Below are 24113 nucleotides of genomic sequence, written 5' to 3'. Positions count from 1 at the left end.
TGAGTCCTGAATCAATAATGCACTTTACCCGGCTTCTCTGGATGTGGCTTTTCTCCTCCCTGCACCCTGCCCCCACCCTGCCCGGTCCCTCCCTCCCTCCCTCCCTCTCTCCCTCTCTCTCCTCTCTCCCTTTCTCTCTCTCCTCTCTTTCGTCCCCCCATCTCTCCTTCTTTACTTTGCAAAAAGGTATTAAGCAAAAGCATCTGTTTGGGTGGGGGGCCTCTGGTGAGGAGTGGGATGTGCTGGGAGGGAAGACGGAGAGCAGGGCAGGCGGCTCCCTGGCCGAATGGGTTGTGTCTGTGCAGGAGGAGGCACCGAGCCTTCCCGCTGGCCCTGGTGGGGAAGGATTTGAGCTCCTGACATGGGGGGGGAGGAGGGCTTGGGCGAATCCAGCTTCTCTAGATGCTTCTTCAGATCAATTAGAAACTGTTTACTGCATAAGCAGAGAAAACAGGACCAAAACGCAAAAAGCAAGGGGCCTGGGGCAAAGAAAGTACGTGGAGTGGGAGCAAAAATATACTGCCAGACTTTCTAGGGAGTTAGCAGTCTAGTTTGGCCTATCTGCTTCTTATGGTAATGAGTTCCCTGTCGCTGGGGGTGTGCAAATGGAGGGGGAGCCGTTCCTGGTCTGAGACCGACGCCTGCACGTGCCTGGTCAGTGATGTGGTAGCAGGTGAGGGGCTGGGGTGCCGAAGCCGCCCGTGGGGGGGGACCATAGGGATCGGTACAGGCTCCCTTTGGCTGGGATAGAATTCCCCACCCCGAACATTCCTAGAAATCTGGCTGTGGGAAGAATCCACATATGCCCAGGGCAAAACAGAATGCATCCTTTTTCTCTTTTAAGAGTACAGCAGCCATCCCTTGTCTGTGGTTTCAGTTACCCACAGTCACCCGTGGTCTGGAAGCAGATGATCTCCCTCCTGGCGTTGGGTCAGACGGTGGCCCCACGCTGTGTCCCCGTGCCCACATCCCTCGCCTCACCGCGCCCCGTCACGTAGGCCTTTCGTCACCTCGTGTCACGGGAGGGGTGAGGACATCACAGGAAGAGTGAGAGGGACCACACTCAGATAACTTTTGTGACCGTGTTTGGTTATGACTGTTGTATTTTATTGTTAGTCACCATTGTTGCTCTCTTGCTGTGCCTAATTGGTAAATGAAACTCTATCATAGTTGTGCGCCTACAGGGGAAAACGGGTCCCGCATAGTTGTGCGCCTACAGGTCAGGCTGCCTGCCTGACCCCGTCAGAAGAGCGCACAGCTCTTGATCTCGGGGTCGTGAGTTGGAGCCCCACGTTGGGTGTAGAGATTTCTTTTCTTTTCCTTTTTTTTTTTTTTTTTTAATTTTTTTTCAACGTTTATTTATTTTTGGGACAGAGAGAGACAGAGCATGAACGGGGGAGGGGCAGAGAGAGAGGGAGACACAGAATCGGAAACAGGCTCCAGGCTCTGAGCCATCAGCCCAGAGCCCGACGCGGGGCTCGAACTCACGGACCGCGAGATCGTGACCTGGCTGAAGTCGGACGCTTAACCGACTGCGCCACCCAGGCGCCCCTTTTCTTTTCCTTTTTAATGTTTATTTACTTTTTGAGAGAGGGGGAGAAACAGAGCATGAGCAGGGGAGGGGCAGAGAGAGAGGGAGACAGAGAATCCGAAGCAGGCTCCGGGCTCCGAGCCGTCAGCACAGAGCCCGACGCGGGGCTCGAACTCGCGGACCGCGAGATCATGACCTGAGCCGAAGTCGGACGCTTCACCCACGGAGCCACCCAGGCGCCCCCTGGGTGTAGAGATTTCTTAAATAAAAACAGAAAGGTAGGGGCACCCGGGTGGCTCAGCCAGTTGAGCGTTCGACTCTTGATATCAGCTCAGATCGAGATCTCGCGGTCGTGGGATCGAGTCCCGCATTGGGATTCTCTCTCTCTCCCTCTTTCTCTGCCCCTCCTTTGCTCACGAGCTCTCTCTCTCTCTCCACCGCCCCCCCCCATTAGTAAATAAATGTATGTAAAAATAAACATTAAAAAAGAAGAAAAAAACAGTACATGTGGGGTTTGGTACTATCTGGGTTTTCAAGCATCCACTGGGGGTACTAGAAAGTATCCCGTGTGGATGAGGTGGCGGGGAGACTGCTATACAATTTTAAGCTCCTAGAAAGATTAACTCTTGTCTGGCCAGAGCCTTGACAAGGCCCCACCCATCCCCCCTGGCTCTTCAGTTGAGGGAGGAAATCAGTCCTACTGGACCTGCCCTCCTGGTGAGTGGGGGTTTGACATTTGCACCCTTGTCCTTCTGACCTTGGCTTCCCAGCTGACCCCCTCCTGGACAGTCCTCCGGGGCAACCTGATGCCCTCTGGTCACCAGAAGGTCTTGCTGGCTGTGTCTGTCGGGAAAGCCAGAGGTGGGGCACGGGACTGGCGGGTGGGGGTCCCTGCCGGCTTCTAGAACCAACCCCAGCCGGCTGCTCCCACGGCTGTCGGAAGCCGGCTAGCCACTCAGCCCTCCCTGGGTGGTGCCGGGCGGGTTGCTCACCCTCTCTGAGCTGCGCCGGAGCAAGGAGACTGACTGGCACGGGCGAGAAGGTGCCCTCATGAGTAAGGGCTCGACAAACACTCTCGTGGCAGCCAATGGCTGGGGGTCCTCATGCAGATCGTCACTGGGGAGTGTGGGGAACGGGTAGGCCAGACCTGGTCCCTGCTGTCCTAGAGTGCAGTCCCAGTCACGGAAGGTTCTGGAAGGAGGTAACTTGTAGGCAGGGTTGAAGTGAAAGGCCTCCCTTTCCTCCCACACAACTTGGACAACTGGAACAGTGGAGAGCTGATCTGGGCCGCTGAATAACTGGGGTCAGGGCGGGCCCGGGGGGTCTGAAGTGGACCTTTGACCAGGAGATGCCCGCTGTGGCTGGGGGCGAGTGGGGGGGCTCTCGCCGTGACCTCTGGATGCTCGTTGCCGGGATGGATGAGGCCAGGGAAGGCCCCTTGTCCAGGCTCCTGGCCTTTCCTATGAGCAGTGGCTGGGCTGGGAAGAAACGGCTCCAACAAGAAACCAAACCAAAAAAGAAAAAAAAAAAAACCAAGGGGAGCTGCCCTGGCCAGCGGCAGCTCTGCCCTGAAATGCCATTCGGGTCGCTTTCCGCTGATTCACGAGCAGGGAGGGGTGACCTTGCTTCGGTCCAGGCTCCAGCTCAAACAGAAACCCAAAAGGGTGAGGGAGAGAAGCCTGCGGGGGGCCGAGGGTGTTGGGGAGGGGGGAGCCACAGAGACAGGGGTCAGCGGAACCCCAGGAGGAGAGGGTCAGGGAGGGAGGGGGTGGGGAGCCAGAGACCGCCAGGGCAGCTGGAATTAGAATCTGCTCGCGACAGAATCTCGTTTCCGCTTTGTTAATAATTTATCCCCGCTGCAACTTCTCTTACCGATAAATAGGAAATAATTTGTTAGGGAGAATTCCCTGGGCACCCTGGCTTTCTCCCTGGAGTGGAGGGAGGAGGGGTTGCCCTCCCTCTGTGCCCTGCCTCCCAGGTGGGGTGGGGGGCCGAGGAACGTGGACTCGGCGAGGTCAGTGTCAGAGCTCGATCATTTCCCGAATGGGGAAACTGAGGCACCGACAGGGCAAGTCCCCGCCCAGGGTCATACGTGGGGTTAGGGACAATCACCTGAATCCCAGATCCGTGACCCTATGGGTCAGGGGACTTAGGACTGACTTACACACCTGCCCAGGCTGGAAGAGTTTCCCCCGGAGTTCTAGAAGCATCCTGCAAGGTGGAGGGAGGGGCTGGTTCAGCTGCCTGTTGCCTTTCCCCTACCTTTGCTCGCCCAAGTCCAGTTCTGCAAGAGGGAGCTGGTGCTGCCTCGCCTGACCCTCAGAGCCCTCGGGATGCCTGGTGATGGCCCTGCCCCGCGTCCCTCCGCCTTGGCACCCCTCGCCCCCCACCCCTCCCCAGGGCTCTCCTTGGCAGCCTCCCGCCTCCCACCAGCAGATGCCTCCAGCCGCGCCGAGGTTGACGGGCTGAGCATGAGACAGTTCAGTTGGCAACTCGGCAGACAGGTTCAGAAAAATCTGTCAGCTGCTAAACTGTTCCCTGGGCCTGCCCACACGCCTGGGTGGCAGAGCCATGGGCTGTCTGCCTCCCCGTGGAACCCGACTCTCAAGGGAGCGGCACGGGTCTGGGGGCGGTGGCGTCCTTCCCTTTTGGGCAAAGGGCATAGTTTCCTGCCACATCACCGAGCCCGACTCCCTGGCTTCTTGTCCCACTTGGCCCCTTCGAAGCCCTGTGGCCTTGCGGCGCCCGGGGGGCTCAGTGGGTTCAGCGTCCGACTTCGGCTCAGGTCATGATCTCGCGGTCCGTGGGTTCGAGCCCCGCGTGGGGCTCTGTGCCGACGGCTCGGAGCCCGGAGCCCGCTTCGGGTTCTGCGTCTCCCTCTCTCTCTGCCCCTCCCCCATTTGCGCTCTGTCTCTCTCTGCCTCCCCAAAAATAAATAAATGTTCAACAAAGAAACAAACAAAAAAGCAGTGTGACCTTGAGACATTGTTCAGCCTTTCCTCCTTTGTAGACCGTAAATGAAAGGACCCCATCTTCCAGGACGGCCCACGCGTGGCGTGTGGACCGTGCTGTTTGCCCAGCTGGCGGCGGCCGTGGTGCTGTCCCTACACCCATCGCTGGCGAGCCGGGGTCACGCAAGGCGCTTGCCACGCGGAGCCTAGTGTGATTCTCACGGGGGCCCTGAGAAGTCAGCCCTCTCGCCCTCGCTGGACTCCGTCCACTCCGCCAAGTTCTCCCAAGCAGCCCCGAGGAGCGCCGGGGTCCCGGCTGCAGGGAGGAAGGAGGCGGGTGGGGCCGCTGCCCTCGCGGGGCTTCCCGTCCAGCGGGGAGGTGCGGGGGTTTGTGTGTGGCCGGTGGGCGCCTGGGGGAGTTCTCTGACGCTGCTGCACACGTCACCACGGCCCGCCCCGTCGGGGATTGTTCATCTCAACCCGGGCTAGGATGCGGGCCCGTCCTCGCAGAGCTGTTGGTTCCTCTCCCCAAGGCTTGGTTACAGTTTCAGTCGCTGACCCCGCAGAGGCTCCTTGGTCCAGACAGCCAGACCTCCCCTGGGCACGGTTACCCCCATCCCTGCTCACAGTTGGCTTTCCTGCTCGATTATGTTTTTTGCCCAAAGCTGTCGTCTACACTGCTTCCAGGCTGGCTTCTGACTCCCAACGGTAACCACCGCCCCCCCCCCCACCGCCCCCGTCGCCCCTTTGCACAGAAAATGACACAAGAGCGAAAGCATCCGAGAGCCCGCGGGAAGGTTTGAAAATCGTGGTACGAAATGGTTTCTCCGTAGGATACTTCTTCCCAAGCGACTCCTGCTCGGTGTGTCTGTCGCTTTGTTCCCACCCCGTTCTCTGGTGCTGTCGTCCTAGCTGGCTGCCTTCCCCTCGCCCTGCGCCCCTGCCCTTCCCCGCCACCCCTCCTGGGTGTGTCTGCAGAGATGGGAGAGCCTGCAGCCAGGCAAGTAGGACGGGCTGGGCTTCCCCAAGATTTCCTTGGCTGGATCCCGCTGTGCTCAGAGGAAGTGACGTGGGGGGTGGCACGTCCTCGGGAACACTGACCGCCCGGGGGGGATGCTGGGAGTCTGCCACGTGGAATGGGTGCCCAGCCTGGCACACGGTTAGCACTCGGTGAACGGCAGGGTTCGTTAGGCTCTCCTGAGCCCGCGGTCCCCAAGGCAGCCGGCGGCTCGTGTGAGGCTCTGATTTTACTGTTAATGAGCCGGTTGCCCTCAGCCTTACTTCTTCCCCAGGAAGGTTGCAAGGAAAGCCCCTGAGCGAGTGTGTCTGGAGCTGCTGTTGAATAATCGTTGCTGCCGCTTGGAGACGTTTTCTAGGTATTTCACGCGCGTTATCTCACAGGTTGGATGAGAAACGAAACATTCAGAGAGGTAAAGCAAGTTTCTCGAGGGCACACAGCCTCAAGGGATAGAGCTGAGATTAAACCCAGGACTTGTGGAGCTCCAAGCCAGTTCCCTTAACTGCTCCAGACTCCAGAACCGGGGCTCCTAAATGGGGAGACGGGACCCCATGAATCCCCAGGATTTGATGCAAAATGTGGTGTGTGACTTTTTTTTTTTTTTTTTTTTTTTGGGAGAAAGTTTCAAAGCTTTTAATCAGGGACATGATTCTTATTTCTTTAGTTGTTTTTTTTTTTTTTTTGGTGCTATTCATAAAAGGTCTAAACAACTAATCACTGTTTTTGTTTTTTTAATTTTTTTTTTCAACGTTTATTTATTTTTGGGACAGAGAGAGACAGAGCATGAACGGGGGAGGGGCAGAGAGAGAGGGAGACACAGAATCGGAAACAGGCTCCAGGCTCCGAGCCATCCGCCCAGAGCCCGACGCGGGGCTCGAACTCACGGACCGCGAGATCGTGACCTGGCTGAAGTCGGACGCTTAACCGGCTGTGCCACCCAGGCGCCCCTCACTGTTTTTGATAATATCAGGTGTTGGCTTTGGTATCATCCTAAAAGGTTAAAGGCGTGCCTCAAACACCCCCTAACTTTCTCTCTGGTGTGAGGCCAGGTATTAGACACTAGGCATTATTTGGACTGTTTGTTTCATTATCAGCCTGATGTCACAGAGACGGGTGGAAATGTCCAGACTGAGGAAGGAGACGCCTACCCTCCAGCCCAGCCCCTCCCTCGCACCTGCTGTAATGAGCTGAAGCACAGCCCTTGGGACGGGGTGGGGGTGGGCGGCTTGGGGTAAACTGGGCCCCTCACCCCAGGCTCCTCCTCGGGACCCTTGCTAGGGGAGAACAGAAGGAACGCGAGGGCGAGAGCCTCGCCCTTTGGGACGGACGGCTGGTCCCGCGTGGACATCGCCTTCAGCAGGGGACACGCCCCGCACCCCTAAGTGGTTAAATGGAACTCAAAGATCTTGGGGCGCGAGGGCAGGGCGGCGGAAGGAAGAAGCGAAATGGGAGAGAGGCGGAGAGACTTGTGCCGGCGATGGCTTGGGATTTATTTATCGTGCTCGCTGTTGATTAAGCCCGTTCAGCAGCAGGCGCGGGGCTGGTAAATGCACAGGCTGATTCATTAGTTTCTGACCATCTGCTTCCCGGGCCGGGGGGGCGGGGGGCCAGAGGGCACTGCAGGTGAAGGCCGCATGGTGTCGGCAGCCGAGCTGGAGCCCCCCCGTCCCCTGGCAGAGCGGGCCGTGTCAGTCTTCCTGGTAACAGACAGGCTGACGCAGCCGGGGGTCGTGCTGGATCCGATGTCCCCCCGTGGGGTCCCCCAAGAGGCTGGGCAGGGGAGGTAAGGCAGGGGGGTGGAGAAAAACCGGGGAAAGGTGAAGTGTGGGTGAGTCACAGCAGTTAGGAGGGTTGACAGGGATAATATCGACATCCGACCGGAGATAGAGGAATATTAACCGAAGCGTCGTTATGTGAATAACTGATTAATATGATGACCGTAATAACTCTAATTTAGTGACCGGCTACTGAGGTCCAGGCCCTATACAGAGGCTTTCCCACGCTGTCCCAGATGAACACCCTGATAACCCAGGATGGATGACAAAGGAACTGGGTTTAAATACTGAGTCAGGCAAGGAGGGCTTCCTGGAGGAGGTGCATGGGGGTAGGGCTCTGAAAACCCCGAGGAGGGAGAGTGGCCACAGGAGCACAGACTCAGAGGGGAGAGGAGATGAGGCAACCAGGGAAAAGGCAACCAGGTGCTGGATCGATGGGAGTTATCCGGACGCGCACGAAGTATGATGTCACCTGGTGACGGCATGCTGGAGACCAGGCTTGCAGAGAGGGAGCTTCTGGGGAAATCATAAAAAACTCACAATTCAGTCCTGCCCCTCTGAACTGTTGCTCCCACCCTAACCTTCCCTTTGTCCCCAACTTGGGGATGAGCTAGGTCCCGGGTGGCTTAAGCAACAGAAATTTATTTGTTCGTGCCTCTGGAGGCCCGAAGTCTAAGATCAAAGTTCGTGTGACCCTTGAAGCCCCAGGCAGGTCTCGTTTCTTCTGCGGCCTCTCTCCTTGGCCTGCAGATGACCACCCTCTTCCTTCTTCCTCACGTGGTTTTCCCCCCTGTGTGCACTCGCCTCCGGTGTCTCTCTGTGGACCCAAACTTCCTCTCGTTACAAGGACACCAGTCGTGTTGGATCAGGACCCATCCTCACGGTCTCATTTTTTTTTTAATGTTTATTTATTGTTGAGAGAGAAAAAGAGAGAGAGCGCGCATGAGTGGGGGAGGGGCAGAGAGAGAGGAGAACACAGAATCGGAAGCAGGTTCCAGGCTCTGGGCGGTCAGCGCGAGGGCCCGACACGGGGCTCGAACCCACGAACCACGAGATCATGACCTGAGTGGAAGTCGGACACTTAACTGACTGAGCCACCCGGACGCCCCTTAATGGTCTCATTTTAACTTAATCACCCTTTAAAGGCCCCTATCTCCGACCAGTCACATTCCGAGATCCTGACGTTTAGGAGGGATTTGGAGGGAGACACAAGTTAGCCGTTAACAGGGTGCCAGCAGCAGTAGAAGGGGAACTGGGGGTGGGAAGCGCGAGATTGCTGGGGGGGGGGGGAATGCCAACCTAGGGTCCTCTTGCCCCCAGTGTCCATGTGTGAGCTCTGGGCGTCTCCATCCCAAATGGCATGACCAGAGCCAGATCTGCCTCTGGGTTCTGCTGGGGGCCGGCAGAGGGACTGGGGCAGGGGCTGTCCCCCCGGGGGAGCCTTGTTTCCTCTAGCCCCCGCAGTCTGCTGCCCTCCTGCCACCAGGCCTGGCCTCTGCAGGCCGCTGGGCCATCCCCAGGGAGCCTCTCAGCCCCCTTCCCATTCGGGGCAACGGCCCAAGGTCACTGAGCTGGAGCTCAAGGGAGCTGGGACTCCCCACGAGCAGAGCCAGATGCCTGTCCCTGCCATGTTGCGAAGTCACCCGCGTTTCAGGACACCCCCGAGGTTGTCTAGGACAGGAGCAGGCCTCATCCTCAAACGCGACCCCGTCAGGGGGACCTGGGCCAGTCCCTCCTGTTCTCCTGTTCTCCCGTCTGCTGAGCGAGGAGTTGGACTCAGCGGCTTACCCCTTCCATCCCGAGGTTTGCGCATCCTGAGGATCAGCGGGCCCGGGCCAGGTGAGATGGACAGCGGCACCACGGGGGACCAAGGACAGAGCTATTTTGGTCAAGGCTTCGTGGAGCCTGCTGCAGTAATCTCCGGGGCCAGCCTGCCCACCCAGGACCCCGGGGCGGCCTGGGAACTCGTCCCCCACTAAAGGGCATCAGCGGTGATGCTGGCCGGGGCACCAACCCGGCCTTTCAGGAGGCAACGCGCCCACTCCCCCGTGGGAGCCGGGTGGCTCATTTTGGAGGGAGAGACTTTAACTCACATCCATGCTTTTTTGTCTCTGAGCAAACCAGAGACCTGAAATATTCATCAAAAGGGGCCGTGAGCAGTCTGGGCACTGTGGTTCTTTGTGACGGCTTTTTTTTTTTTTTTTTTTAATTAATAGCCTATGTTTTAGAACAGTTTTGGGCCTATAGAAAACTGAGCCCCACAGTGGAGAGAGTCTCCAGGACCCTCTGTCTCCCCATGAGCGGTTTCCCCTACTGTTAGGGTATGCACTGGCCTGGTGCATCTGTGACAGCTGAGGGGCCACATCGATGGCTGGGAGTGGGCTGCCCGCCTCCTGGGGGGCAGGCGGGGAGGAGGCAGAGAAAATGGGGGGCCGAGCCAGCATCCCCCCCCACTGAGCCCACCAGGCCTGTGCCAAGGCCCCAGAAGTGACCCGCCACAAAGATGCACCCTCTTGAGACTCACCCAGCAACCTCCCGGCGCTCCCAGACTCCGCATGAGGTCTGTAACGGAGACATCATGCCTGACGCCGGGCGGCGGTTCAACCAATATTTGCCGTGACTTTGAGTTTCTCTACCGCAGCCCCTCGGGTTGCTACTGACGGTACCGTTTAAAGTAGGTCAGGAGGGCGTCTTGGGGTGGGAGATGTTTAAAGGGTTAAGAACGTGAGTAGGAATTTTCAAGGCCGGCAGAGAGCGGGAGGGCACGTCGAGGAGAGGGAATATCGTCTGCAAAGACTCAGGGGCACGGACACGGCGGGAGTGGAGGACGGGAGCCCGGGAGGGGGAGACTGGGCTCCAGGTATACGGTGGAAGGAGAGTACTAAAGAGTTGTGTTGAAGAGGTAGGACTTCTTCCCGCGGGCCACGAGGAGCCCCGATCGCACACACGCTCCCTTCTTGATGGTCTGTATTTGGAGTAGGAGCGAGTGTGTGTTTCCTTGGGAAGCCGTGGGCCTGCGTGACTTTATGTGCCTTGGGGAAACGGGTACGGCTTGCCGGCCCAGGAGAGGCGCCCGGTGCCCGGACACCAGACCACGGGCCCCCCGACCTCCCGGTCGACACCCGGGCACACGGTGGGGGTGGGGGGGTGGGGGCCAGGCCGGGCCGCGGCTCCCCGGGGCCTCCGAGCGGCCAGCGCCCACCCCTGCCGTCTCCTCCCCCTACAGGAGAACCCCTACCTGTGCAGCAACGAGTGTGACGCGTCCAACCCAGACCTGGCGCACCCGCCCCGGCTCATGTTCGACAGGGAGGACGAGGGCCTGGCCACGTACTGGCAGAGCGTCCCCTGGAGCCGCTACCCAAGCCCCCTGGAAGCCAACATCACCCTCTCGTGGAACAAGAGCGTGGAGCTGACGGACGACGTGGTGGTGACCTTCGAGTACGGCCGGCCCACGGCCATGGTCCTCGAGAAGTCCCTGGACAACGGGCGCACGTGGCACCCCTACCAGTTCTACGCCGAGGACTGCACGGAGGCCTTCGGCATGGCCCCCCGCCGGGCCCGCGACCTGCCGGCGTCGGGCGCCCACCGCGTGCTGTGCACCGAGGAGTACTCGCGCTGGGCGGGCTCCAAGAAGGAGAAGCACGTGCGCTTCGAGGTGCGGGACCGGCTGGCCATCTTCGCCGGCCCCGACATGCGCAACATGGGCAACCTCTACACGCGCCTGGAGAGCGCCAAGGGCCTCAAGGACTTCTTCACCCTCACGGACCTGCGCATGAGGCTGCTGCGGCCGGCGCTGGGGGGCACCTACGTGCAGCGGGAGAACCTCTACAAGTACTTCTATGCTATCTCCAACATCGAGGTCATTGGCAGGTAAGCCTGGGCGGGCGGTGGAGGGGGGGGGCGGGGAGGGGCGCGCCGGGATGTGAGCTGGTGCTCAGGACGTTACCTGGTTCCCGGGATGGTACCTGGTTCCCGGGATGTGAGCTGGTACTCAGGACAGTACCTAGTTCCCGGGATGTTACCTGGTTCCTGAGATGTCACCTGATTCTCAGGATGTTATGTAGTATTTCATCCACGAGGCTGCTTGGTGGCCACACGGGTTTTTCCATGGAGGGAGGTGAATGGTGGATGATAAAGGCCCCCCGTAGGGCCTGGAGGGCTGGAAGGCCTAGAGGAGACCAGCGGAGCTGGGCAGTGTGGGCAGGGCTTGGGTGAAAGCCATGCGCTCAGGGAGTGCTCTGTAATTGTCCAGCAACTCAGTGAATTGATGCTTGTGTCTGGGGGTCCCCGAGACCACCCTCAGGCCTAATGATTTGCTGGAAGGACTCCCAGAACCTGGCAAAACTGTTACGCTCTCAATTACAGTTTATCACACTGAAAAGAGGTTGAGATCGGCAACAGAAAAAGGTGGCCTGGGCGGGCCCCGGGGGACACTGGTGCGAGCCGGTGCGGTCCTGCAGACAGCACTCGATGCTCACGGCAATGATGCGCGATAACGTGCGGAGGCGTGGCAGTCGGGGAGGCCTGTGCCAGCCTTGGCATCCGGGGTTTGTGTTGGGAATGGATCACGTAGGCACGGCTGACTGCCTGTATGTTTGACCTTGGTCTCCCGTCCCTTGACCCAGAGCCCCCTGCCGTAAATCACATCATCGCCATCCACGATCTGATGTGTCCCAAAACCCCGGGTGCACAAAGACGCTCTTACCAGGCAAGACGTCGCAAGGGCTCGGAGGCTGCCTCCCAGAAGCCAATCAAGAAATCAAGAGCCAGACTTTTCTTGGGGATACGCGGGGTGTGGATAGCCCACACCGGCCGCGTTAATCCTTGACTCGGAGCTTCGGGGCAGGAGATGTTTGAGGCCACTTTTGGGCGGAGGCAAAAGACCATCATAGGTAAAAACAGCCTCTGATCCCCAGAAAAGATGGCAGAGGATGACACGTCCCCCTGCTGTCCAGGCCATTCGTTCACCCGACAGATAATGCGCTGGTCTGCAGGGGCAAGTCCTCTGTCCCTGAGCCAGCTCTGTAACTCCCTGGTGTGCACTCGGGGGAGAGGCTCGGGGAAGCCCGGGCCCTGCACAAGCAAGGGGTCAGTCACAAGGGACAGGAGCATGTGGCGCTCTCCAGCCGTGACTCCGGGCCTGGCAGCGTCAGCATTCCCTCGGAAGCCCGCTAGAAATGCAAATTCTCGGGCCCCACACCTGACCTCCTGCATCAGAAACTCCGGGGGCGGGCCCAGCACTCTGTGTTTCCACGAGCCCTCCGGGGATTCTGAGGTGCGCTCGGGCGTGCGAAGCCCTGGTGTGACAGTTGGGAGGATGGCTGTGTAGCCGGACAGGCTGGTTGGCTTTGCCAGCACTTCTGTCTACTGGCCGGGAGACTCTGGACAAGGGCCTCTCCGTGCCCCGGCTTTCCCGTCTGTAGAATGGGGATGATAACAATCACGCCCCTCTCACTGGGTGGTGACGATAGACAGTTAAATGGTGGGGCGTAATCAGGAGTCGGGAGCACGGGTTAGGCCGCATGGGCCTGGCGACATACGCTGGGGGCGTCTTTCCACGGCCGGAAAGACCACCCAAGCCCAGAGTTACTGATGAGAGGAAAAAGCAATTCGTTGCCTGCTGTGTCCAGGATAAGCCCGTTTTTGTAAAATGTATACTATACCCGCATGCAGAACTTCTACATCTTGGGTGTAGGCGTCGGACGGAAGTCTGCCCGGGCCCGGGAAGAGCCTCACGGGTACAGGTCAGGGCTGGAAACGTCGTGGGCTGACACATCGCTGTGGTCCTGCCTGCAGAGCGGGGCTGGCCAGGGAGGGGCGGGCTCTCGTTTTCAGCTTGCGAGTGCACGTCATCTTGCTTGGCCCACGCGTGTGTGTTCCGGGGGGGCCAAGACAAAGGCAAGCAGTTGTTCAGGCGGTTCAGTTCAAGGCCGGCAGGTGCGCATACAGGGGCCCGTGGTTCTGACACCCGTGACTTCTAACCCTCCCCCGCTTGGGGCAGGTTCCGTTCACTCAGGAATGTTCTCGAAGCCACCTGATCTAGGGCCACCGTTGTGGAGGCCGGGGGTCGAGGATGCAGCTTTCTGATCCGTGTCCTGGGCCTCTGGTGGCCTCAGGCCGCCCCGGGGAGGCAGTGGTTGGTATGAGACCCTCCCTCCACCCAGCAGCCCCAGCTGGCTTAGCAGCATCGTGGTGGAAACCAGATCTCCACACTTTTTGGGGGGGTGTGGCCCCTTTTCTCATCTGCCTCGGGCTGCTGCAGGGGACCCCCATCTTCAGGAGTCTGGCCAGTGGTCCTCCTTCCACCTCACTGGGGGATCCAGGGCCGGACGGGCTGGGTTCTGGCCCTGTCCCTCGGCACCCGTCTCTGGGCCTCAGTTTCCCATCTGCAGCCTGAGGACTGGGACGCCTGGAGACCACGTCTCCCTGGCCAGATGGCGGGCCGGCCCCTGCTCGGCAGCTCCCGTCTCCCCTTGGCACTCAGCCTCCGCGGGCGGCGGGGATCAGGCATAGTGGTGGCAACAGGATGGCGATCAATTCACAGATAAAGTAAGTACTCTTCAGGCGGCTGTTTGGCAAGAAAGCGACAGCTTGGCTCATCGATTCATTAGGTCTGGTCAGATGGTTCGGCAAAGGGCTGCGACTTCCTCTGCTCTTTTTGAATTCCTGGTGGGAAACCCCAGCTGTGGCCGGGAAGCCAGACAGGCCCGGGGAGACGCCCAGATGATGGCCTTGACGTTCCTGAGTGGGCACCTGGGGACTGCCCGAGAGCTCTCAGGCTCTGGGATCTCACACTGAACCCGTTCTGGGATTCCCTGAGAGTTTCGTGGCCCAGAGGGCCTCCCCCGCCCCCGTGGCCTGCCAACAACAGTAGCTGGTATTTATTGAGCATTTGCTGCAGTCTCATTGGCGGAGGCTCGTGGAGCTCAGGGCTTCGGGCGCATTTTCTTATTTAATTAATAGTCGTCTGATTCCCCAATGGTTATTGCATCGCCAAGATCCCTCAAGCCGAGAATCCGGCATTGAGCAAGCCGGACCTGATCTCCACCTCGTGGAGCTTTCCCTACAGAGACCGTGCTCCCCTCTACCTCGTGTTTTCACCTGAGGAGGCTGAGGTCAGGGAATACAAGGAGATCACACAGTTAAACTAAACACCAGACACCCAAGAGCCAAGGCAAGCGTGTCCAAGCTCAAGTCCGTCTCTATACAGGGCCATCTCACTGGCCCCCCTCTCCCAAATCCAAAGGTCCCTGGTGCTGTGGTTGCTCCCGCCATGCCACGATTGTCAGCTATTTGCACCTTCAAGGGGGATCCAGATTGGGGGTTGGGGGGAGTGCAGAGGCACCTGGCTGCTGGGGGTGGGGGGAGGGGGACAAAGCAGCTGGAGGAAGCCCCTGGGGAATGAGGAAAGGGTACAGATCGGGGGTGAGAGAAGGAGCAGATGTCACTCCAGCCCCACCCAAAACAGGATCCAGCACCTTGAAGCCTCTGCCCCCACTGGCCCTGCCTCCCCGCGGACCCTGGCAAAAAGAGCCTTGCCGGTCCTGCCCACCCTGGGTCTGGGATAGAGAGAAGGCGGGGGTGGGCGTGGCGGGGGTCCCGCTTCCTTATTTACTCACGTTCCTGGCAGGAAGGGGACGGGAGCTGTTTTCTCCTTCCACAGTTGGGGAAACTCAGGTGTGGAGCAGGGGCGCCGCCGACTCTAACTGTGTGGCAAATCTGGGGCGACATCTGGATTTGAGAAGAAATGTGACCATCCCGTTGCTGTCCTTGGAGTAGAAACAGAGCCCCCACCTCCACCCCCAAGTGTTTCAAGCTCAGCGAAGCCCAAACCCGGCCAGGATCATACAGGAGAGGTTTTTAAGACGCCACGTTCCCGAGCCCCACCACAAAGAGCTTTGTTTCCCTTAAGCGGGGAAGACAGCATCCCTGGACAGCGTGGCCCAGGAGAGACAACGGGGAAGGGTGTGGTCTGCGGAGGAGTGGGGGGAGACCAAACAAGAGACCCAGTGTCGCCAGGCCTTCTGCGATAACAAGAGAAGGCACGTAGCAGATATCTGCGTAAAAATTCGTGATTTTTAAAACGTGGGCACCTACGTCGACATTTTTTTAACCCCCCTGTCCAGGTAAAACAAAACACACTTGTGGCCCAGGGCGGCTCATGAGCGGATGGCGGGCCCCTCACGCTGTGAGATTTTCGTGTCTTGTCTCAGGTGTGATAGCGTAGCTGCTACACTAAGAGAATTCAGCAGGCCCCTGGCCAGGGTGGGCATCCGGGAGCTGGGGCACGGGAAACATTGCCAGGCCTGAGCACTCTGGGTCTAGGACAGAGAGTGGGCGGGGGTCATCCTCTTCTCACCCCCAAGCCCTGACCAGGGGCAAATTTGTCTGCTCAGAAAATTCTTAGAGGCTCCAGGGACCCGGTCCAGTTGGCCCTTTGGCAGCTGGGGACCGGAAAGGAGGAGTGAGTTCCCTGTTCCTGGAGGCATTCAAGCCAAGCAGGGTGGTGTTTGTGGGAGATGAAGGAGGCAGGTCCTGTGTGTCAGATTAAGGTCCCGTGCACCTGTTCCGGACAATAATAACTGTTGATTAAGCCAACCGGAGCTTGTAGAAACCGCTTAAAGATTTGGTGGGTGTCAGGTTGTAGGCATTTCGTCCTACCCAGGAGGAGGTTGGAGAGGGAGAGACAGAGCCGAGCCCAGATGGGCATGTCTGACCCCCAGCTGGCCAGTTGCCACCCCCCCCCCGCCCTGGGTGTTCTTCCCTCCCCCCTTCCCCACTTCTTGCCTTCTTGTCCTTCTTCCACAAACGTCTTGTCCCTATTGATCACCCGGTAACTGGAGACGGACGGAACTTAGGACGAGAATAGAAACCTCGGAGGGAAGATTTCTGCTCTGGGTGTGAGCGTGGAGGGCAGTGGGCAGGGGCGCGTGCATCAGGGGGAGAGGCGCCTTCTCCCTTCTGACCCTCCTTCTAGTCTCTTCCCGGGCCTTTCTGCAGGGAACCGGGGTGAGAAGCAGTGTGTGAATTGTTCTTCCTGGGCTGATTCCTTCTCATGCTGGGACCCCGCTCGGGGCAGAGGGGGCGGGCCCCCCCCCCTTCAGTGATGTTAACTGAGCCCTTCTCCCGGGGCCCGAGCACCCTTCTAAGTCACTTCTGGGCTTCCTCTTTGAGTCCTGCCCCACGAGGGCCGTCGTCCTGGGATAGATGGACGTGCCCCGCAGAAAAAAAGAGATGAAGCGTCAGAGAGCACGTAGAGGAACGGAACACACGTTGTGGTGGGACGTAAAACGTGCGGCCGCTGTCAGAAACATTTTGGGGGGGGTCCTCAGAACCCTAAATAGAAGCCACGTGGTCCCGCCATTCCACTCCTTCGTATCCACGTACAAGCCCTGAAGGCGGGGGCCTGCAGAGATGCGTGGGCGCCCGTGTTCACGGCAGCCGAGGGCGGACACAACGCGAGTGTCCATTGACCGATGATGGGTTAACAAGATGCGGTCTGTGCACGTACCGTGGACTGTTCGTCACTCAGCCTCCAAGCGGGGGGACATCCTCACACCTGCTGCAACAGGGGTGAGCCCTGGGGACGCTGTGCGAAGCGAGATAAGCCAGACACAGGGGGACGAGTGTTGTGGGACTCCACTTACGTGGGGTACCTGGAGAAGTCAAGATCGTAGCAACAGAAAACAAGATAAAGGCTTAGGGAAGGGGGGCGGTGTGCAGAGTTATTGTTTAGTGGGGAGACAGTTTCTGTTGGGGATGATGTAAACCTTCTAGAGGCGGACGGTGGTGACGTCCAAATGCTACCGAGCTATGTGCCTAAAAACGGCACAATAGTAGATTTTAGGCATATGTTACCTCGGTTTAAAAAAACCTAAGACTCTTGATCCGAGGGTCATGAGTTCGAGCCCTACATTGGGTGTAGAGCCCAGTTTTAAAAACGGGGCCGCCCGGCTGGCTCAGTCGGAAGAGCATGTGACTCTTTTCTGTTTGTTTGTTTGTTTGTTTTTGAGAGAGAGAGACAGAGCGTGAGCAGGGGAGGGGCAGAGAGAGAGGGAGACGCAGAATCAGAAGCAGGCTCCAGGCTCTGAGCCGTCAGCACAGAGCCCCAAAGCGGGGCTCAAACTCACGAGCTGTGAGATCATGACCTCACAGCGGCCGAAGTCAGACGCTCAACCGACCGAGCCGCCCAGGCTCCCCAGAGCGTGTGACTCTTGATCTTGGGGTCGTGAGTTCGAGCCCCACGTTGGGTGTAGAGCTTACTAAAAACTTAAAAAAAAAAAAAAAAAGAAGGAGAAGGAGAAGAAGAAGAAACAGATGGGTGGATGGCTTCCCTATCGGACCATCTGGGTGCAAATCCTGCCTCGGGTGTCATCCTGGGCAGGTTACTTAAGTGACCGTGCCCCTCCTTTCCCACCTCCATGAAATGGGGACAGTCACCCTGGGGTCTGGGTGAGATGAGCCACGATGGCCGTGTAGAGCCGTGGCTGGGCCCTGGTGAGCCCGTGTAAGTACCAGCACCACCGTTATGCCAATAAAATACCAGATCACAGGGTACGTGCGTCCCGAAGGTCCTTCTACCCGGGCTGGGGACTTGGAGGAGGGCCACGGTGGGCTTTAAGGAGCCAGGACTCCCTGAGCCACGTGCTGAGTGTCGTGTGTGCTGTGCATGGTCAGCCTGAAAGAGGGGCCCCGGGTTTTATGCCATTCTTAAAGGGGGTCAGGGATCCCCAGTGTTCATCAAGTAGGTTTTGTGGGGGGTTTTAACTAACTCACGTGAACTCCGCTCCCCGGGGATGGAGATTTCGTTAGGTGTGGTTCACACCCCTTGAGCCGAATCTGCCGAGCTTCCTGAACCGTTGCCTCCCACCCGAGAGTGGATGTGCGCGATTAACGCAATATCGCCCGTCCGTGGAGACCCGGAGGGAGCAGAGCTGTGCTGAGGGGTGCATGGGGGTCCCCCGCCCGGTGTGGCTCCTCTCGATGCCTCTGCTCTGCTCACCTGACCGGTGTGGCCCCATCTCAGTGCCAGGCGGCAGGAGGGGCCCCTGGCTTGGCCGGGTCACAGGAGATGTGGGGAGCCCCGCAGGTGGGTTGGGGATGGGACCGCGGACATCGATGTCTTCCCAATGGCGCGGGGAGAACAGTGGCCCCTTTCCCTTGCCGACGGAGAAGGATTTCCTGGGAGTTTTCTCACCATCATGTTAATTCATTCAACAAATATTTTTTTTAGTGTTTATTTATTTTTGACGGAGAGAGAGTGAGACGGAGCACGAGAGGGGGAGGGCCAGAGCGAGGGAGACAGAATCCGAAGCAGGGTCCAGGCTCCTCCTAGCTGTCGGCACAGAGCCCAATGCAGGGCTCCAACTCACGAACCCTGAGATCATGACCTGAGCCGAAGTTGGACGCCCAGCCGACTGAGCCCCCCAGGCGCCCCTCAAGAAATATTTTTAATGGGTACTTTTATTCGTGTCCTAGGGCCACCATAACCAAGTGCCACAAACTAGGTGGGCTTAAAAAAACCCGAAATGTGGGGCGCCTGGGTGGCTCGGTTGGTTGAGCGTCCGCCTTCGAATCAGGTCATGATCTCGGGGTTTGTGGGTTCGAGCCCCGCGTCGGGCTCTGTGCTGACAGCTCGGAGCCTGGAGCCTGCTTCGGATTCTGTGTCTCCCTCTGTCTCTGCCCCTCCTCTGCTTGTGCTCTGTCTCTCTCTGTCTCTCAAAAATAAACATTAAAAAAATAAATTAACTAATTTAAAAAAAAAAACCTGAAATGTATCGTCTTAACAGCTCTGGAGGCTTGAAGCCTGAGATCCGGGGGTGGGCAGGGCCAGGCTCTCCGAAATGTGTAGAGAATCCATGCTGCCTCCCTCCTGCACCCCCGCCCCCCAGAAGTCTCCGGCACCATGGGCTGTAGACACGTCTCCCGGCCCTGGCCTCCGTCTCCTCCCCGCTGTCTGTGTCGATCTGGTGTGCTCAGTGTCGCTCTTGGGAGGACGGCAGTCACGTTGGATTAGGGCCGCCCTACTCCGCGTCACCTCCTCTTGTGTCCGAATCGCATCTGCAGAGACCCTACTTCCGTATAATTTCACATTCACACGCACCAGGAGTTAGAACCTCGGTATCTCTTTTTGGAGAACACAGTTCAATGCGTGTGCCCGGCTCAGCCAGCTGCTACACGCCCAGGAGCCTCCTGGGCTTACGGTCCAAAAGGGAGATGGGAGTGAATGAAACAAACCACCCCAGAGGACTAGAGGTGCTAGGAGGGGAGTATGACGGTGGGCGGCGGGCAAGACCGGCCTGTCACCAGGACCCAGGTGGTCGGGGAAGGCCTTCCCAGGAGGCAGCTTTGAAGGCGAAGCCTCAAGGGCGAGTGGGGCATTTCCAGCAGGAGGACAGCAGGTGCAAAGGGCCTGCAGTCAAACACACGGTGTAAGAATTTCACGTGACGTGGCTACAGTGTGCGTGTGCCGTAAGGCAAGAGCAGAGGGGACCTGGCCGGGTCTTGCCATCCCTACAGCTCTGGGAGGGGGTCGGTTTTATTCTAAGTTCGGTGAAAGCTGTTGCCGGATGTTAGGGAAGGGACGTGATCCGACTTCTGGTGCTGAGACATTTGAGTTGGGAGGGGACCTGAGAGAGGCAGGGAAACCAGGCAGGTTCTCCCAAGACTGATGGTGGCCCGGACTGGTTCTGATGGTGGAGGTGGGAGCCGCAGGCCGTCTGGGGATGGGGGGGCCCTTGGCAGGGGTTCACCGGGTGGCTGGTGGGGGCAGGGAACAGGAGGCACCCAGGGGACTTCCCGGGTTCTGTCTCAAGACACTGGGCGGATGGAGATTTTACCCGGTCACATGTGGACGGCTGCGAGGGAAGAAGGAAGGGGAAGGAGGAAGTCGTTTTCACATTTTTCTATTTTTTTTTTTTATTGTATCGTACAGTGAAAATCATACCTTCTGGGGCACCGTTCCGTGAATTTCAACGCATGTATAGATTCACGTGGCTGCCACAACAGCCAAGACCCAGAACACGACCATCTTCCCATAAATCTCCCTCCGGCCGCCCCTTTGTGGCCCCCCGCCCCCCCCCCTCAGCTTCCACTGATCTGCTTACCGTCACCACAGTTGTCTTTCTGAAAACGTCCCCTACCTGCCGGCATGTGGCACGTGGGTGCCTTTGAGGAACATCACGTCGTGGCCCGCCGAGCGTGGCCTTTTTTGTGGCCGGGTCGTGTGGCACCGTGGGATGGGTGTCTGCGCTTCCTGTAGCCATTCGGTCACCGTTGAGATATTTCAGCTGCTTTCGGTTTGGGGCAATTACGAGCTAAGCTGCCGTGATCGTGCTGGTAAAGGCTTTCGGGCGAACGTAGTTTTCATTTCTCTTGAGTGAACGCCCGGCCGTGGGATCACAGTGCCCTACGATAGGTGTATGTTTAACTTAAAAGAAACCGCCAAGAGGGAGTGGGGGGATGCGGAGAGCATCAGGCCTGGGACGGGCGCCTGAGAGCTTGGATAGTGAAGGCCTGGCACGGAGAACGAGCAGCCAGGAGGGGAGAAAACCCAGAAGGACGGGGCCCGGAGCCAAGCGGAAGGAGTGTGTCCAGGTAGAGTGGTCACTGTGTCTGATGCCATGGCGGGGAGGGGGGTCCAGACGGAGGAGGTCAAAGGTGACCTCTTGGGAGAGCAGGCGTGGTAGAGAAGGGGCACGCAATCTGTCTGGGGGAGGGTTCCAGGGTGGAGGCAAAAAAAAATGAAACAGAATGAGTGAGGGGTGGGGCGCCTGGGTGGCCCAGTTAGCTTGAGCACCTGACTCTTGATTTCCGGCCCGGGTCGTGAGCCCGGGGGTTGGGGGATCAAGCCCTGTGTTGGGCTCCACCCTTAGTGTGGAGTCTGCTCGGGATGCTCTGTCTCTGTCTCTGTCTCTGTCTCTCTCTCAACGACACAGAACAAACCACAATGAGTGAGGGGTAAAAATGGGGTGTTGTTAAGGCATTTCGGAACCGTGACCCTGAAAGGGAGCAGGGACGGGGGCATGAGCAGGTGGGGAGAAGCGGGAAGGAGAGAGCTGCTCCTGGAAATGGAGAGGCGCCATGGCGCATGGGCCTTGCGCCGGAGAGGAGGCTGGAGGGAGCCGCCAGGTGGAAGGAGGGCATGAGGGGACAGAGGGTGACCTTGCACCCCCCGTGAGGGAAGAGAGCACAAACACACTGAGGGATGGAATATTTGGGTCGGAACCCCGGCTTCCGGCACCTTCTGACGAGCCCCTGTCCGTTCTGGTAACCACGATGGCCATCGCCGAGGCCCCAAGAGGTCTCTGTGGTGACTCAGCCCTCTTGGTGTCCAAGGGAAGCCCTGCATTTGCATCTGACTCCTTCTTTGCTAGTCTGTGGCCCAAGGCAAGTCTCTTCAGTTTCCCCAAGCCTCAGTTTCCCTGCCTGGAAAATGGGATCCCACTGTTGGAAGGGTTGTCTGAGAACTTGCAGGTTAGCTCGAGGCCCCACCTGCAGCAGGTGAACAAGAAACGGGGGCCCTTGTTACTTGGAAGGATCCGGCTTGTATTCACCTGGGCACAAACCTCATTCACAGGGGCGTCCCTCACGAGGACCACCCTCTTCAGCCAGGGGGAGCCTCTGGGTCTCCTCTCCCCGTCTGGCGGGCAGGAAAGGACGCTCCACGCGGCCCAAGGGACTTGGGAGGACAGTGTTACCACCGGCCGCGGAGCAGAGAGCACAGCCCCCACAGCCTGGTGGGGACGAACCCCAGCCCCCAGCAGGCTCTGTGCCCCCGCCCCCCAGCTTTGTGACCTGCAGGCTCGGGCAGGACAGACAGGGCTGCGGAGGGGCAGTGACAGTGGGGGGAGGGCCAGGAGGCAAATGGATTCGAGACTATTCTCAGCAGAGGGAGCCGGGGCAGGAGGCGGGGGGTGGGGATCATTCTGAAGGTTCTCTGGCATGTCGTCCCAGATCAAGCGTGGTTAGATTCACAGCTGCTCCCTTACACGCACCCTCCCCACGCACGCTCGCGTGTACCTGCCCCACCCACCCACGGGCAGAAACCCGCTTCCACAAGCACCTGTCACGCAGCACATCGCTCCCTGAAACCTTGAGTGCACCTGTTCCCAGAGGCTGGCCATACGGTGAGCTGAGGCCTCAGCAGGAGCCCAGGGGCCACGAGGACCCTTCGCTCGGCTGTCCGGGACTTGGGGGGTCTCGGGACCTCTCCCCCATTCAGAGTTGCCCTTTCTGAGCTTGGGATCCTGGAGGCCCCCTTGCAGTCTTCGGGGAAATGTCCCCTCCATAGATAAGTCCCACCCCTCCTGCCCCATCGTCCTGAGGAGGGCCCTAACGTGGACACGTATCACCACCCCTGCCCCCCCCCCCCGAGAGAGCATGGCCAGTATCACTATGTCATCTGGGGACATGACTGGCCTCTCTCTTCGGTCTTGCCCCTTCCGTGCAGAGGCCTCGCAGATTAGGGGCCCGGATGGTGGGTCCCTCTGATTGGCTTCTGGGCTGTTCCTTCCGCCCGAAACACAACCCGGCACCCCCCTTCCCTTCTCTGCTCCCCCCGCCCGCCGCCTTCCCATCCGGCCAACTCCTCATCCCTCTGGCTGGGCTCAGACAGCCCCCCTCTGGGGCTCCCGAAGGCTGGAAGCCTGGACAGCCCCCCCGCCGGGACCCCCCACTCTGGTAGTCCCACGGCTTTGCCACAGCTACAGCGGCCACGAACGCACCCCCACTGGCCAGCACCCCACCCCCAGCCCCACCCCAGGCACTGAGCTGAGAGTCTGGGTCTGGCTTGTTCACTGGGTGAGGCTGGTCCCGGGAACCAAGTGGGCATGCCCCGTGTCGAATTCTTTCACTTGTTCATCTGTGAACAAGCGAGCTGACCATCAGTAGCTCCTTCCAGAGTAGAAAGGGAGTAGCAGCTCAGAGCCAGCTTGCTAACACCTGTCACCAGCCCCGGCCCTCCCTCCAGCGTGCTGGGACCGCTCACGGGCAGGACACGATCTTTAGTCAACGGCCTGGCCAGGCTGCGGGGGCGGGGAGCCTTTCCAGGCCGTCCCTGGTCACAGCCACTGTGCCACCCCAAGCCTCACACTGGGCCCGCCAGCTCCCCTCCACCAGCCTCCCCTGGTGGCTGGGAGGCTGCCTCTGGCTTTATAATGGGTAATAGGATTTATCAATAGTCTGGCGGAGGTAATGTACGTTAAAGCACTTAATATAAAAGGACTTCGCGCAGAAGCCCAAATTTGATTTGGCCAATGAACTCAATTGCCGGCCTGCCTGTGTTCCAGGAGGAGCGGCCACCAGCATTTATCCACATTATCCCCCCCAAGAAAGCCAGACCCCTCCCTGTGGCTCTGCCCTCAGGGTCCCACCTGCTGGGGTCTCGGGTCTGGTTCAAGGTCTCTGGCACCCAGGAGCCCTCTTCCCTCCCTCTAATACCCAGCCCTGCCCCCTTCCGCTAATTCACTAGAAAACCCCGGCATTTTGCTAGGTCCTCCTTGCCTCCTGTGTCCCTCTGGTCCCTTGTCACCTCTCCATCCAGCTGGATCTCTAAGCTTTTCTCCTGACCGTTGCTCGCCTCTCCAACGGCCGCCCCTTCCCTCCACTGCTGTGCCCCAGCCAAGGACGCAACCTCTCCCTTCAGCCCCCAGAGAAGGTGTAAGGCCCCCAGGCCACGGTGCAGAGAAAGAACACTTTAAAACCTGACCTTCGGCCAGCAAGCACCCTGAGATCCAGCCATTTCCATGGCCACCTGCTGGCTGGGAGGGGAAGTCCCCAGGGCCACCTCTCCCCCTCCCAGGGCCACATCCTTCCTCCTTGGAGGGCACCCCCCCTCC

General features: G+C 59.1%; 1 protein-coding gene across 1 annotated transcript in view; it reads left to right on the top strand.

Moving 5' to 3' along the window:
• Positions 1-24113, top strand: part of NTNG2 (netrin G2) — a 63319-nt gene that overhangs the window by 14514 nt on the left and 24692 nt on the right. Inside the window, exon 3 of the mRNA XM_047098189.1 lies at positions 10502-11145. Coding sequence (XP_046954145.1) covers positions 10502-11145 — 644 coding nt within the window. The remainder of the gene's footprint in view (positions 1-10501; positions 11146-24113) is intronic.

The sequence above is a fragment of the Lynx rufus genome, unplaced genomic scaffold, assembly GCF_022079265.1.
Source record: "Lynx rufus isolate CCGP_SWC_20201006 ecotype Redwood Valley unplaced genomic scaffold, mLynRuf1.p SCAF_44, whole genome shotgun sequence".
Classification (NCBI taxonomy): Eukaryota; Metazoa; Chordata; class Mammalia; order Carnivora; family Felidae; genus Lynx; species Lynx rufus.
Note: the sequence above shows the minus strand (reverse complement) of the source record. Positions and strands in the feature narration are given on the sequence as shown.